General features: G+C 40.7%; 3 protein-coding genes across 3 annotated transcripts; all 3 read left to right on the forward strand.

The window, feature by feature from the left end:
- The first annotated feature begins 686 nt into the window (after positions 1 to 686).
- On the forward strand, positions 687 to 2,266 carry LOC100438895 (hemoglobin subunit gamma-1). The gene is made up of 3 exons (XM_002822128.6): positions 687 to 831; positions 954 to 1,176; positions 2,050 to 2,266. Exons 1-3 carry the CDS (start codon positions 740 to 742, stop codon positions 2,176 to 2,178), a joined length of 444 nt encoding a protein of 147 aa, XP_002822174.1. The 5' UTR covers positions 687 to 739; the 3' UTR covers positions 2,179 to 2,266.
- A 3,317-nt stretch (positions 2,267 to 5,583) lies between these two features.
- On the forward strand, positions 5,584 to 7,170 carry LOC100439631 (hemoglobin subunit gamma). Its single transcript, XM_002822130.6, has 3 exons — positions 5,584 to 5,738; positions 5,862 to 6,084; positions 6,956 to 7,170. The coding sequence occupies exons 1-3, from the start codon at positions 5,647 to 5,649 to the stop codon at positions 7,082 to 7,084; spliced, it is 444 nt and encodes a 147-aa protein (XP_002822176.1). The 5' UTR covers positions 5,584 to 5,646; the 3' UTR covers positions 7,085 to 7,170.
- A 2,797-nt stretch (positions 7,171 to 9,967) lies between these two features.
- LOC100441478 (hemoglobin subunit epsilon-4-like) lies at positions 9,968 to 13,312 on the forward strand. Its single transcript, XM_003777829.4, is given in 5 exon segments — positions 9,968 to 9,986; positions 11,914 to 11,967; positions 11,970 to 12,000; positions 12,122 to 12,341; positions 13,184 to 13,312. Coding segments are annotated over 5 exon segments (453 nt in total).
- Positions 13,313 to 15,813: the final 2,501 nt, after the last annotated feature.

Genomic DNA, 15,813 nt, shown 5'->3' on the forward strand with positions numbered 1-15,813 from the left:
CAGATAAGTAGATATTGAAGTAAGGATTCAGTCTTATATTACATAACATTAATCTATTCCTGCACTGAAACTGTTGCTTTATAGGATTTTTTTTCACTACACTAATGAGAACTTAAGAGATAATGGCCTAAAACCACAGAGAGTATATTCAAAGATAAGTATAGCACTTCTTATTTGGAAACCAATGCTTACTAAATGAAACTAAGACTTGTCCCATCAAAAATCCTGGACCTATGCCTAAAACACATTTCACAATCCCTGAACTTTTCAAAAATTGGTACATGCTTTAACTTTAAACTACAGGCCTCACTGGAGCTAAAGACAAGAAGGTAAAAAAGGCTGACAAAAGAAATCCTGGTATCCTCTATGGTGGGAGAAGAAAACTAGCTAAAGGGAAGAATAAATTAGAGAAAAATTGGAATGACTGAACTGGAACAAGGCAAAGGCTACAAAAAAAATTCAGCAGCAGTATCCTCTTGGGGGCCCCTTCCCCACACTATCTCAATGCATATATCTGTCTGAAACGGTCCCTGGCTAAACTCCACCCATGGGTTGGCCAGCCTTGCCTTGACCAATAGCCTTGACAAGGAAAACTTGACCAATAGTCTTAGAGTATCCGGTGAGGCCAGGGGCCGGCGGCTGGCTAGGGATGAAGAATAAAAGGAAGCACCCTCCAGCAGTTCCACACACTCGCTTCTGGAACGTCTGAGGTTATCAATAAGCTCCTAGTCCAGACGCCATGGGTCATTTCACAGAGGAGGACAAGGCTACTATCACAAGCCTGTGGGGCAAGTTGAATGTGGAAGATGCTGGAGGAGAAACCCTGGGAAGGTAGGCTCTGGTGACCAGGACAAGGGAGGGAAGGAAGGACCCTGTGCCTGGCAAAAGTCCAGGTTGCTTCTCAGGATTTGTGGCACCTTCTGGCTGTCAAAGTGCTCTTGTCAATCTCACAGGCTCCTGGTTGTCTACCCATGGACCCAGAGGTTCTTTGACAGCTTTGGCAACCTGTCCTCTGCCTCTGCCATCATGGGCAACCCCAAGGTCAAGGCACATGGCAAGAAGGTGCTGACTTCCTTGGGAGATGCCATAAAGAACCTGGATGATCTCAAGGGCACCTTTGCCCAGCTGAGTGAACTGCACTGTGACAAGCTGCATGTGGATCCTGAGAACTTCAGGGTGAGTCCAGGAGATGTTTCAGCCCTGTTGCCTTTAGTCTTGAGGCAACTTAGACAACTGAGTATTGATCTGAGCACAGCTGAATCTACCCGCAGGGTGTGAGCTGTTTGAAGATACTGGGGTTGGGAGTGAAGAAACTGCAGAAGACTAACTGGGCTGAGACCCAGTGGTAATGTTTTAGGGCCTAAGGAGTGCCTCTAAAAATCTAGACGGACAATTTTGACTTTGAGAAAAGAGATGTGGAAATGAGGCAAATGACTTTTCTTTATTAGATTCCTGTAGAAAGAACTTTAATTTTTCCCCCATTTTTGTTATTCGTTTTAAAACATCTATCTGGAGGCAGAACAAGTATGGTCATTAAAAAGGTGCAGGGAGAAGGCATATATTGGCTCAGTCAAAGTGGGGAACTTTGGTGGCCAAACATATATTGCTAAGGCTATTCCTGTATCAGCTGGACACATATAAAATGCTGCTAATGCTTCATTACAAACTTATATCCTTTAATTCCAGATGGGGGCAAAGTGTGTCCAGGGGTGAGGAACAATTGAAACATTTGGGCTGGAGTAGATTTTGAAAGTCAGGTGTGTGTGTGTGTGTGTGTGTGTGAGCATGTGTTTCTTTTAACATTTTCAGCCTACAGCATAAAGGGTTCATGGTGGCAAGAAGATGGCAAGATTTAAATTATGGCCAGTGACTAGTGCTGCAAGGGGAACGACTACCTGCATTTAATGGGAAGGCAAAATCTCAGGCTTTGAGGGAAGTTAACATAGGCTTGATTCTGGGTGGAAGCTAGGTGTGTAGTTATCTGGAGGCCAGGCTGGAGCTCTCAGCTCACTATGGGTTCATCTTTGTTGTCTCCTTTCATCTCAACAGCTCCTGGGAAATGTGCTGGTGACCGTTTTGGCAATCCATTTTGGCAAAGAATTCACCCCTGAGGTGCAGGCTTCCTGGCAGAAGATGGTGACTGGAGTGGCCAGTGCCCTGTCCTCCAGATACCACTGAGCCCCCTGCCCATGATGCAGAGCTTTCAACGATAAGCTTTATTCTGCAAGCAATACAAATAATAAATCTGTTCTGCTAAGAGATCACACATGGTTGTCTTCAGTTCTTTTTTTATGTCTTTTTAAATATATGAGCCACAAAGGGTTTTATGTTGAGGGATGTGTGTATGTGTGTTTGTACATGGCTATGTGTGTTTGTGTCATGTGCATACTCCACACTTTTTTGTTTACATGAGATGTGGGTTTTGATGAGCAAATAAAAGAACTAGGCAATAAAGAAACTTGTACATGGGAGTTCTGCAAGTGGGAGTAAAAGGTGCAGGAGAAATCTGGTGGGAAGAAAGACCTCTATAGGACAAGACTCCTCAGAAACAGATGGTTTGGAAGAGATGGGGAAAGGTTCAGTGAAGGGGGCTGTACCCCCTTCACTGGATTGCAGCACAGCAGTGAGGAAGGAGCTCAACGAAGAAAAAGTGTTCCAAGCTTTAGGAAGTCAAGGTTTAGGCAGGGATAACCATTCTATTTTATTAGGGGCAATACTATTTCTAATGGCATCTGGCTTTTCTCAGCCCTTGTGAGGCTCTGTGGAGAGGTTGAGGTGTTAGAGATCAGAGCAGGAAACAGGTTTTTCTTTCCACGGTAATTACAATGAAGTGATCCTTACTTTACTAAGGAACTTTTCGTTTTAAGTGTTGATGCATGCCTAAAGAGGTGAAATTAATCCCATGCCCTTAAGTGTACAGACTGGTCATAGCATTTCAAGGAGGAGACCTCATTGTAAGCTTCTAGGGAGATGGGGACTTAGGTGAAGGGAATGAGCCAGCAGAGGCTCACAAGTCAGCATCAGCATGTCATGTCTGAGCAGCAGACCAGCACGGTCAGATGAAAATGTAGTGTGAAGAATTTGTATAACATTAATTGAGAAGGCAGATTCACTGGAGTTCTTATATAATTGAAAGTTAATGCATGTTTATAAGCAAGAGTTTAGTTTAATGTGATGGTGTTATGAACTTAACGCTTGTGTCTCCATAAAATTCACATGCTGAATCCCCAACTCCCAATTGGCTCCATTTGTGGGGGAGGCTTTGGAAAAGTAATCAGGTTTAGATGAGCTCATGAGAGCAGATCCCCATCATAGAATTATTTTCCTCATCAGAAGCAGAGAGATTAGCCATTTCTCTTCCTTCCGGTGAGGACACAGTGGGAAGTCAGCCACCTGCAACCCAGGAAGAGAGCCCTGACCAGGAACCAGCAGAAATGTGAGAAAAAATTCTGTTGTTGAAGTCACCCAGTCTATGCTATTTTGTGATAGCACCTTGCACTAAGTAAGGCAGATGAAGAAAGAGAAAAAAATAAGCTTCAGTGTTCAGTGGATTAGAAACCATGTTTATCTCAGGTTTACAAATCTCCACTGGTCCCCTGTGTTTCAGAATAAAATACCAACTCTACTACTCTCATCTATAAGACCCAAATAGTAAGCCTGAGTCCTTCTGTCTAACTTTGATTTCTATTTTTTGTTCAACATATTTTAGGCGTGTAATGTATTTATATACAGTGAAATGTCAAGTTCTTTCTTTATATTTCTTTCTTTCTTTTTTCTCCTCAGCCTCAGAGTTTTCCACATGCCTTTCCTACTTTCAGGAACTTCTTTCTCCAAACGTCTTCTGCCTGGCTCCATCACATCATAAAGGACCCACTTCAAATGCAGTCACTCACTACCATTTCACAATTCGCACTTTCTTTTTCCTTTTTTTTTTTTAGTAAAACAAGTTTATAAAAAATTAAAGGAATAAATTAATGGCTACTTCATAGGCAGAGTAGCCCCAAGGGCTGCTGGTTGCCGATTTTTATTGTTATTTTTCAATAGTATGCTAAACAAGGGGTAGATTATTTATGCTGCCCATTTTTAGACCATAAAAGATAACATCCTGATGTTGCCATGGCATTTTTTTCCTTTTAATTTTATTTCATTTCATTTTAATTTCCAAGGTACATGTGCAGGATGTGCAGGCTTGTTACATGGGTAAATGTGTATCTTTCTGGCCTTTTAGCCATCTTTATCAATGAGCAGATATAAGCTTTACATCGGATCATGAAGGATGAAAGAATTTCACCAATATTATTATAATTTCAATCAACCTGATATCTTAGGGGATAAACTAACTTGAAGATACAGCTTGCCTCTGATAAGCCAGAATTCCAGAGCTTCTGGCATTATAATCTAGCAAGGTTTGAGATCATGGATCACTTTCAGAGAAAAACAAAAACAAACTAACCAAAAGCAAAACAGAACCAAAAAACCAGCATAAATACTTCCTACCCTGTTAATGGTCCAATATGTCAGAAACAGCACTGTGTTAGAAATAAAGCTGTCTAAAGTACACTAATATTCAAGTTATCATAGTGTGTGGACTATTAGACAATAAAAACAGCCCTTGCCTCTTTAGAGTTGTTTTCCATGCACACGCATGTCTTACGTCTTAGAATAAGATTCCCTGAGAAGTGAACCTAGCATTTATACAAGATAATTAATTCTAATACACAGTACCTGCCAAAGAACATTCTACCATCATCTTTACTGAGCATAGAAGAGCTACACCAAAACCCTGGGTCATCAGCCAGCACATACACTTATCCAGTGATAAATACACATCATCTGGTGTATACATACATACCTGAATATGGAATCAAATATTTTTTCTAAGATGAAACAGTCATGATTTATTTCAAATAGGTATGGATAAGTAGATATTGAGGTAAGCATTAGGTCTTATATTACGTAACACTAATCTATTACTGCGCTGAAACTGTGGCTTTATAGGAATTGTTTTCACTGCACTATTGAGAACTTAAGAGTTAATGGCAAAAGTCACAGTATATTCAAAAAGAAGTATAGCACTTTTTCCTTAGAAACCACTGCTAACTGAAAGAGACTAAGATTTGTCCCATCAAAAATCCCGGACCTATGCCTAAAACACATTTCACAATCCCTGAACTTTTCAAAAATTGGTACATGCTTTAGCTTTAATCTCCAGGCCTCACTGGAGCTAAAGACAAGAAGGCAAAAGAGGCTGACAAAAGAAGTCCTGGTATCCTCTATGGTGGGAGAAGAAAACTAGGTAAAAGGAAGAATAAATTAGAGAAAAATTGGAACGACTGAATTGGAACAAGGCAAAGGCTATAAAAAATTAAGCAGCAGTATCCTCTTGGGGGCCCCTTCCCCACACTATCTCAATGCATATATCTGTCTGAAACGGTCCCTGGCTAAACTCCACCCATGGGTTGGCCAGCCTTGCCTTGACCAATAGCCTTGACAAGGCAAACTTGACCAATAGTCTTAGAGTATCCGGTGAGGCCAGGGGCTGGCAGCTGGCTAGGGATGAAGAATAAAAGGAAGCACGCTCCAGCAGTTCCACACACTCACTTCTGGAACATCTGAGCTTATCAATAAGCTCCTAGTCCAGACACCATGGGTCATTTCACAGAGGAGGACAAGGCTACTATCACCAGCCTGTGGGGCAAGTTGAATGTGGAAGATGCTGGAGGAGAAACCCTGGGAAGGTAGGCTCTGGTGACCAGGACAAGGGAGGGAAGGAAGGACCCTGTGCCTGGCAAAAGTCCAGGTTGCTTCTCAGGATTTGTGGCACCTTCTGACTCTCAAACTGCTCTTATTCAATCTCACAGGCTCCTGGTTGTCTACCCATGGACCCAGAGGTTCTTTGACAGCTTTGGCAACCTGTCCTCTGCCTCTGCCATCATGGGCAACCCCAAGGTCAAGGCACACGGCAAGAAAGTGCTGACTTCCTTGGGAGATGCCGTAAAGAACCTGGATGATCTCAAGGGCACCTTTGCCCAGCTGAGTGAGCTGCACTGTGACAAGCTGCATGTGGATCCTGAGAACTTCAGGGTGAGTCCAGGAGTTTCAGCACTGTTGCCTTTAGTCTTGAGGCAACTTAGACAACTATTGATCTGAGCACAGCTGAATCTACCCACAGGGTGTGAGCTATTTGAAGATATTGGGGTTGGGAGTGAAGAAACTGCAGAAGACTAACTGGGCTGAGACCCAGTGGTAATGTTTTAGGGCCTAAGGAGTGCCTCTAAAAATCTAGACAGACAATTTTGACTTTGAGAATAGAGAGGTGGAAATGAGGAAAATGACTTTTCTTTATTAGATTTCAGTAGAAAGAACTTTCATCTTTCCCTCATTTTTGTTGTTTTAAAACATCTATCTGGAGGCAGGACAAGTATGGTCATTAAAAAGATGCAGGCAGAAGGCATATATGGCTCAGTCAAAGTGGGGAACTTTGGTAGCCAAACATATATTGCTAAGGCTATTCCTGTATCAGCTGGACACATATAAAATGCTGCTAATGCTTCATTACAAACGTATGTCTTCTAATTCCAGATGGGGGCAAAGTATGTCCGGGGGTGACGAGCAATTGAAACATTTGGGCTGGAGTAGATTTTGAAAGTCAGCTGTGAGTTTGTGTGTGTGTGTGTGTGTGTATGTGTGAGCATGTTTCTTTTAACGTCTTCAGCCTGCAACATACAGGGTTCATGGTGGCAAGAAGATAGCAAGATTTAAATTATGTCCAGTGACTAGTGCTGCAAGGGGAACAACTACCTGCATTTAATGGGAAGGCAAAATCTCAGGCTTTGAGGGAAGTTAACATAGGCTTGATTCTGGGTGGAAGCTGGGTGTGTAGTTATCTGGAGGCCAGGCTGGAGCTCTCAGCTCACTATGGGTTCATCTTTGTTTTCTCCTTTCATCTCAACAGCTCCTGGGAAATGTGCTGGTGACCGTTTTGGCAATCCATTTTGGCAAAGAATTCACCCCTGAGGTGCAGGCTTCCTGGCAGAAGATGGTGGCTGGAGTGGCCAGTGCCCTGTCCTCCAGATACCACTGAGCCCCCTGCCCATGATGCAGAGCTTTCAAGGATAGGCTTTATTCTGCAAGCAATACAAATAATAAATCTGTTCTGCTAAGAGATCACACATGCTTTTCTTCAGCTCTTTTTTTACATCTTTTTAAATATATGAGCCACAAACAGTTTATATTGAGGGATGTGTGTATGTGTATTTCTGCTGCTTGTGTGTGTTTGTGGTGTGTGCATGCTCCTCATTTATTTTTATATGAGATGTGAATTTTGATGAGCAAATAAAAGAACAAAGCAGTAAAGACACTTGTACACGGGAGTTCTGCAAGTGGGAGTAAATGGTGTAGGAGAAATCTGGTGGGAAGAAAGACCTCTATAGGACAGGGCTCCTCAGAAACAGATGTTTTGGAAGAGATGGGGAAATGTTCAGTGAAGACCTGGGGGCTGGATTGATTGCAGCAGAGTAGCAAGGATGGTTCTTAATGAAGGGAAAGTGTTCCAAGCTTTAGGAGGTCAAGGTTTAGTCAAGTGTAGCAATTCTATTTTATCAAGGGGAATACTATTACTAATGGCACTTAGCTTTTCACAGCCCTTGTGGATGCCTAAGAAAGTGAAATTAATCCCATGCCCTCAAGTGTGCAGATTTGTCACAGCATTTCAAGGGAGAGACCTCATTGTAAGCCTCTGGGGGATGTGGGGACTTAGGTGTAAGAAATGAATCAGCAGAGGCTCACAAGTCAGCATGAGTATGTTATGTCTGAGCAACAGACCAGCACTGTGAGATCAAAATGTAGTGGGAAGAATTTGTACAACATTAATTGGAAGGCTTACTTAATGGAATTTTTGTATAGTTGGATGTTAGTGCATCTCTATAAGTAAGAGTTTAATGTGATGGTGTTATGGACCTAATGTTTGTGTCTCCTCAAAATTCACATGCTGAATCCCCAACTCCCAATGACCTTAACTGTGGGGGAGGCTTTTGAAGAGTAATTAGGTTTAGATGAGCTCATAAAAGCAGATCCCCATCATAAAATTATTTTCCTTATCAGAAGCAGAGAGACAAGCCATTTCTCTTTCCTCCCGGTGAGGACACAGTGAGAAGTCAGCCATCTGCAATCCAGGAAGAGAACCCTGACCACGAGTCAGCCTTCAGAAATGTGAGAAAAAACTCTGTTGTTGAAGCCATCCAGTCTTTGGTATTTTGTTGTAGCACCTTGCACTGAGTAAGGCAGATGTAGAAGGAGAAAAAAATAAGCTTGGGTTTTGAGTGGACTACAGACCATGTTTATCTCAGGTTTGCAAATCTCCCCTCATCCCCTACGTTTCAGTATAAAATACCTACTCTACTACTCTCATCTGTAAGATCCAAATAATAAGCCTGCACCCTTCTCTCTAACTTTGATTTCTCCTATTTTACTTCAACTTGCTTTACTCTAGCCTTGTAATGTCTTTACATACAGTGAAATGTAAAGTTCTTTATTCTTTTTCTTTCTTTCTTTCTTTTTTCTCCTCAGCCTCAGAATTTGGCACATGCCCTTCCTTCTTTCAGGAACTTCTCCAAATGTCTCTGCCTGGCTCCATCATATCATAAAGGTCCCACTTCAAATGCAGTCACTACCATTTCAGAATATGCACTTTCTTTCTTTCGTTTTTTTTTTTTTTTTTTTTTAAGTCGAAGCAAATTTCTTAAGAGAGTAAAGAAATAAACAAATGACTACTGCATAGGCAGAGCAGCCCCGAGGGCCACTGGTTGTTCATTTTTATGGTTATTTCTTGATGATATGTTAAACAAGTTTTGGATTATTTATGCCTTCTCTTTTTAGGCCATATAGGGTAACTTCCCGACATTGCCATGGCATTTGTTTTTTTTTCTTTTAATTTAATTTACTGTTACCTTAAATTCAGGGGTACATGTACAGGATATGCAGGTTTGTTTTATAGGTAAAAGTGTGCCATGGTTTTAATGGGGTTTTTTTTTTTTTTTTTTTTTTTCTTGTAAAGTTGCTTAAGTTTCTTGTTTACTCTGGATATTAGGCCTTTGTCAGAAGAATAGATTGGAAAAACTTTTTCCCATTCTGTGGATTGTCTTTCGCTCTGATGGTAGTTTCTTTTGCTGTGCAGGAGCTCTTTAATTTAATTAGATTCCATTTGTCAATTTTTGCTTTTGCTGCAATTGCTTTTCATGTTTTCGTCGTGAAATCTGTGCCTGTGCTTATATCATGAATGGTATTGCCTTGATTTTTTTCTAGGCTTTTTATAGTGTGGGGTTTTTCATTTAAGTCTCTAATCCATCAGGAGTTAATTTTTGGATAAGGTATAAGGAAGGAGTCCAGTTTCATTTTTCAGCATATGGCTAGCCAGTTCACCCCCATCATTTATTAAATTGAAAATCCTTTCCCCATTGCTTGCTTTTGTCAGGTTTCTCAAAGGCCAGATGGTTGTAGATACAATACGCAGTTTCTTCAAGTCATATAATGCCATCTGAAATCTCTTATTCATTCATTTCTTTTAGTATGTATGCTGGTCTCCTCTGCTCACTATAGTGAGGGCACCATTAGACCAGAGAATCTGTCTGTCTAGTTCATGTAAGATTCTCAGAATGAAGAAAAATGGATGGCATATGAATGAAACTTAATGGATGACATATGGAACCTAATATGTATTTGTTGAATTAATGCATAAAATGCAACAGAAGTTGACAACTGCAATGATAACCTGGTATTGATGATGTAAGAGTCTATAGATCACAGTAGAAGCAATAATCATGGAAAACAATTGGAAACGGGAAACAGCCACAAACAAGAAAGAATCAATACTTCCAGGAAAGTGACTGCAGGTCACTTTTCCTGGAGCAGGTGAGAGAAAAGTGGAAGTTAGCAGTAACTGCTGAATTCCTGGTTGGCTGACGGAAAGATGGGGCAGCTGTTCACTGGTACGCAGGGTTTTAGATGTATGTACCTAAGGATATGAGGTATGGCAATGAACAGAAGTTCTTTTGGGAATGAGTTTTAGGGCCATTAAAGGACATGACCTGAAGTTTCCTCTCAGGCCAGTCCCCACAACTTAATATAAATATGTTTCCTGCATATAGTCAAAGTTGCCACTTCTTTTTCTTCATATCATCGATCTTTACTCTTAAAGATAATCTTGGTTTTGCCTCAAACTCTGTTTGTCACTACAAACTTTCCCCATGTTCCTAAGTAAAACAGATAACTGCCTCTCAACTATATCAAGTAGACTAAAATATTGTGTCTCTAATATCAGAAATGCAGCTTTAATATATTGGGTTTAACTCTTTGAAATTTAGAGTCTCCTTGAAATACACATGGGGGTGATTTCCTAAACTTTATTTCTTGTAAGGATTTATCTCAGGGGTAGCACACAAACCAGCATCCTGAACCTCTAAGTATGAGGACAATAAGCCTTAAGAATATAAAATAAACTGTGATTCTCTCTGCCGGTGGAAGTGTGCCCTGTCTATTCCTGAAATTGCTTGTTTGAGATGCATGAGATGTGCAGCACATGAGACACGTGCAGCAGCCTGTGGAATATTGTCAGTGAAGAATGTCTCTGCCTGATTAGATATAAAGACAAGTTTAACACAGCATTAGACTGTAGATCAAGCCCGTGCCAGACACAAATGACCTAATGCCCAGCACGGGCCATGGAATCTTCTATCCTCTTGCTTGAACAGAGCAGCACACTTCTCCCCCAACACTATTAGATGTTCTCGCATAATTTTGTAGATATGTAGGATTTGACATGGACTGTTGTTCAGTGATTCAGAGGAAATCTCCTTTGTTCAGATAAGTACACTGACTACTAAATGGATTAAAAAACTCGGTAATAAAACCCAGTTTTCCCCTTACTTCCCTAGTTTGTTCTTATTCTGCTTTCTTCCAAATTGATGCTGGATAGAGGTGTTTATTTCTATTCTAAAAAGTGATGAAATTGGCAGGTCGTGGTGGCTCACACCTGTAATCCCAGCACTTTAGGAGGCTGAGGTGGGCGGATCCCGAGGTCAGGAGATCAAGACCATCCTGGCTAACATGGTGAAACCCCGTCTCTACTAAAAATACAAAAAATTAGCCAGACATGGTGGTGGGCACCTGTAGTCCCAGCTACTCGGGAGACTGAGGCGGGAGAATGGCGTGAACCCGGGAGGCAGAGCTTTCAGTGAGCGGAGATCGCGCCACTGCACTCCAGCCTGGGTGACAAAGCAGGACTCCATCTCAAAAATAAAAATTAAAGAAAAAAAAGTGATGAAGTTGTATACTCAATGTAGTCTCAAGAGAATTGAAAACCAAGAAAGGCTATGGCTTCTTCCACATAAAGCCTGGATGAATAACAGGATAACACGTTGTTACATTGTCACAACTCCTGATCCAGGAATTGATTGCTAAGATATTCATAATTCTTATCCTTTTCAGTTGTAACTTATTCCTATTTGTCAGCATTCAGGTTATTGGCGGCCGCTGGCGGACTCCTTGAGAAATAAACTGCACACTGGATGGTGGGAGTAGTGTAGGAAAATAGAGGGGAAAGAAGTAAAGTTTCAAATTAAGCCTGAACAGCAAAGTTCCCCTGAGAAGGCCACCCGGATTCTATCAGAAACTCGAATGTCCATCTTGCAAAACTTCCTTGCCCAAACCCCACCCCTGGAGTCACAACCCACCCTTGACCAATAGATTCATTTCACTGGGAAAGGCAAAGCGTTGGTCAACAGATTCATTTCACTGGGAGAGGCAAAGGGCTGGGGGCCAGAGAGGAGAAATGAAAAGCCACACATGAAGCAGCAGTGCAGGCATGCTTCTGGCTCATCTGTGATCACCGGGAAAATCCCAGATCTGACACTGTAGTGCATTTCACTGCTGACAAGAAGGCTGCTGCCAATAGCCTGTGAAGCAAGGTTAAGGTGAGAAGGCTGGAGGTGAGACTCTGGGCAGGTAGGTACCGGAAGCCGGGGCAAGGTGCAGAAAGGCAGAAAGTGTTTCTGAAAGAGGGATTAGCCCGTTGTCTTACATAGTCTGACTTTGCACCTGCTCTGTGATTATTACTATCACACAGTCTCCTGGTTGTCTACCCATGGACCCAGAGGCACTTTGGAAGTTTTGGCTATCTGGGCTCTGACTGTGCAATAATGGGCAACCCTAAAGTCAAGGCACATGGCAAGAAGGTGCTGATCTTCGGAAAAGCTGTTATGCTCATGGATGACCTCAAAGGCACCTTTGCTACACTGAGTGACCTGCACTGTAACAAGCTGCACGTGGACCCTGAGAACTTCCTGGTGAGTGCTAAGTACACTCACGCTTTCTTCTTTACCCTTAGATATTTGCACTATGGGTACTTTTGAAAGCAGAGGTGGCTTTCTCTTGTGCTATGAGTCAGCTATGGGATATGATATTTCAGCAGTGGGATTTTGAGAGTTATGTTGTTGTAAATAACATAACTAAAATTTGGTAGAGCAAGGACTATGAATAATGGAGGGCCACTTACCATTTGATAGCTCTGAAAAACACATCTCATAAAAAATTCTGGCCAAAATCAAACTGAGTGTTTTTGGATGAGGGAACAGAAGTTGAGATAGAGAAAATAACATCTTTCCTTTTGTCAGTGAAATTTTCTATGAAAATTAATAGACACTTTTCTGCATAGTCCTGGAGGTTAGAAAAAGATCAACTGAACAGAGTAGTGGGAAACTGTTAAAAAGAGGATTGTTTCCCTCTGAATGATGATGGTATACTTTTGTACGCATGGTACAGGATTCTTTGTTATGAGTGTTTGGGAAAATTGTATGTGTGTGATGACTGGGGACTTATCCTATCCATTACTGTTCCTTGAAGTACTATTATCCTACTTTTTAAAAGGACGGAGTCTCTAAAAAAGTGAAACAATTAATCACAATATGCTGGGGTAGTGAGTTGGCATAGCAAGTAAGAGAAGGATAGGACACAATGGGAGGTGCAGGGCTGCCAGTCATATTGAAGCTCATGTCTAGCCCATAATGGTGAGAGTTGCTCAAACTCTGGTCAAAAAGGATGTAAGTGTTGTATCTATTTACTGCAAGTCCAGCTTGAGGCCTTCTATTCACTATGTACCATTTTCTTTTTATCTTCACTCCCTCCCCAGCTCTTAGGCAACGTGATATTGATTGTTTTGGCAACCCACTTCAGCGAGGAGTTTACCCTACAGATACAGGCTTCTTGGCAGGAACTAACAAATGCTGTGGTTAATGCTGTAGCCCACAAGGACCACTGAGTTCCCCGTCCACTATGTTTGTACCTATGTCCCAAAATCTCATCTCCTTTAGATGGGGGAGGTTGGGGAGAAGAGCAGTATCCTGCCTGCTGATTCGGTTACTGCATGATAAAAATAAAATAAAGAAATATGCTAAGAAATATCATTGTATTCTTTTTCTGTCTTTATATTTTACCCTGATTCAGCCAAAAGGACACACCATTTCTGATGGAAATGAGAATGTTGGAGAATGGGAGTTTAAGGACAGAGAAGATACTTTCTTGCAATCCTGCAAGAAAAGAGAGAACTTGTGGGTGGCTTTAGTGGGGTAGTTACTCCTAGGAAGGCAAAATCGTCTCTAGAATAAGACAATGTCTTTACAGAAAGGGAGGGCAATGGAGGTACTCTTTGGAGATGTAAGAGGATTGTTGGTGGTGTGTAGAGGTATGTTAGGACTCAAATTAGAAGTTCTGTATAGGCTATTATTTGTATGAACTCAGGATATAGCTCATTTGGTGACTGTAGTTCACTTCTACTTATTTTAAACAACATATTTTTATGATTTATAATGAAGTGGAGATGGGGCTTCCTAGAGACCAATCAAGGGCCAAACCTTGAACTTTCTCTTAACGTTTTCAATGGTATTAATAGAGAATTATCTCTAAGGCATGTGAACTGGCTGTCTTGGTTTTCATCTGCACTTAATCTGCTACCTCTGTGACCTGAAACATATTTATAATTCCATTAAGCTGTACATATGATAGATTTATCATATTTATTTTCCTTAAAGGATTTTTGTAAGAACTAATTGAATTGATACCTGTAAAGACTTTATCACACTACCTGATAAATAATAAATCTCTTTGTTCAGCTCTGTTTCTATAAACATACACGTTTTATTGTTTTTAGTGGTAGTGATTTTATTCTCTTTCTATATATATAATATGTGTGCATTCATAAATATATACAATTTTTATGAATAAAAATTATTAGCAATCAATATTGAAAACAACTGATTTTGTTTATGTGAGTAAACAGCAGATTAAAAGGCTGAGATTTAGGCATCAGCATGTTAGGTCAAGTTGATAGAGGAGAATATGGACATTTAAAAGAGGCAGGATGATATAAAATTAGGTCTCTGATGCAGAGACCAGATGAAGTAAGAAAAATAGCTATTGTTTTGAGCAAAAATCACTGAAGTTTCTTGCATATAAGAGTGACATAATAAATAGGGAAATGTAGAAAATTGATTCACATGTGTATATATATATATAGAGAGAGAGAGAGAGAGAACTGATTAGGCAAAGTCTAACTTGGGTATAGTCAGAGGAGCTTGCTGTAATTATATTGAGGTGATGGATAAAGAACTGAAGTTGATGGAAACAATGAAGTTAAGAAAAAAATCGAGTAAGAGACCATTGTGGCAGTGATTGCACAGAACTGGAAAACATTGTGAAACAGAGAGTCAGAGATGACAGCTAAAATCCCTGCCTGTGAATGAAAAGAAGGAAATTTATTGACAGAACAGCAAATGCCTACAAGCCCCCTGTTTGGATCTGGCAATGAACGTAGCCATTCTATGGAAATCGCTTCAAACTCCTGTACCCAAGACACTTAGGAAGTATGTAGCACCCTCAAACTGACTCAAGAAAGAGGTTTTAGAAGATATAATATCCTTTCTTCTCCAGTTTCACTAATCCCAAAACCTCTTTCTCAAAGTATTTCCTCTATGTGTCCACCCCAAAGAGCTCACCTCACCATATCTCTTGAGTGGGAGCACATAGATAAGCGGTGCTACCATCTAACAGCTTCTGAAATTCCTTTGTCATATTTTTGAGTCCCCACTAATAACCCACAAAGCAGAATAAATAACAGTTGCTCATGTACAATAATCACTCAACTGCTGTCTTGTAGCATACATTAATTAAGCACATTCTTTGAATAATTACTGTGTCCAACAATCACACTTTAAAATCTCACACTTGTGCTATCCCTTGCCCTTCTGAATGTCACTCTGTATTTTAAATTAAGAGACGAGGGTTGAATTTCCTGTGTTACTTATCGTTCATTTCTTGATGAGCAGTTTTCACACTCACCTTTACTGGAAAACACATAAGTACACATCTTACAGGAAAAATATACCAAACTGACATGTAGCATGAATGCTTGTGCATGTAGTCATATAAAATCTTGTAGCAATGTAAACATTCTCTGATATACACATACAGATGTGTGTATATGTCTACACAATTTCTTATGCTCCATGAACAAACATTCCATGCACACATAAGAACACACAGTGTTACAGATGCATACTTGAGTGCACTGACAAAATTACCCCAGTCAATCTAGAGAATTTGGATTTCTGCATTTGACTCTGTTAGCTGTGTGCATGCTGTTCATTTACTCTGGGTGACGTCTTTCCCTCATTTTGCCCTGTCTATCTTGTACGCATACTTTAAGTCCTAACTTAAATGTCATCTCAACTAAGAAGCTTTTTTTTTTTATTTTAACTGGGCTTA

Source organism: Pongo abelii, chromosome 9 (assembly GCF_028885655.2).
Source record: "Pongo abelii isolate AG06213 chromosome 9, NHGRI_mPonAbe1-v2.0_pri, whole genome shotgun sequence".
NCBI classification, from domain to species: domain Eukaryota; kingdom Metazoa; phylum Chordata; class Mammalia; order Primates; family Hominidae; genus Pongo; species Pongo abelii.

What these genes read in the sequence shown, in the direction of transcription:
- LOC100438895 (XM_002822128.6), top strand. Translation starts at nt 740, where the DNA reads ATGGGTCATTTCACAGAGGAGGACAAGGCTACTATCACAAGCCTGTGG. An exon ending in GGAGGAGAAACCCTGGGAAG is followed by an intron (nt 832 to 953) that starts GTAGGCTCTGGT and finishes TCAATCTCACAG; the next exon opens with GCTCCTGGTTGTCTACCCAT. An exon ending in TGGATCCTGAGAACTTCAGG is followed by an intron (nt 1,177 to 2,049) that starts GTGAGTCCAGGA and finishes TCATCTCAACAG; the next exon opens with CTCCTGGGAAATGTGCTGGT.
- LOC100439631 (XM_002822130.6), top strand. Translation starts at nt 5,647, where the DNA reads ATGGGTCATTTCACAGAGGAGGACAAGGCTACTATCACCAGCCTGTGG. An exon ending in GGAGGAGAAACCCTGGGAAG is followed by an intron (nt 5,739 to 5,861) that starts GTAGGCTCTGGT and finishes TCAATCTCACAG; the next exon opens with GCTCCTGGTTGTCTACCCAT. An exon ending in TGGATCCTGAGAACTTCAGG is followed by an intron (nt 6,085 to 6,955) that starts GTGAGTCCAGGA and finishes TCATCTCAACAG; the next exon opens with CTCCTGGGAAATGTGCTGGT.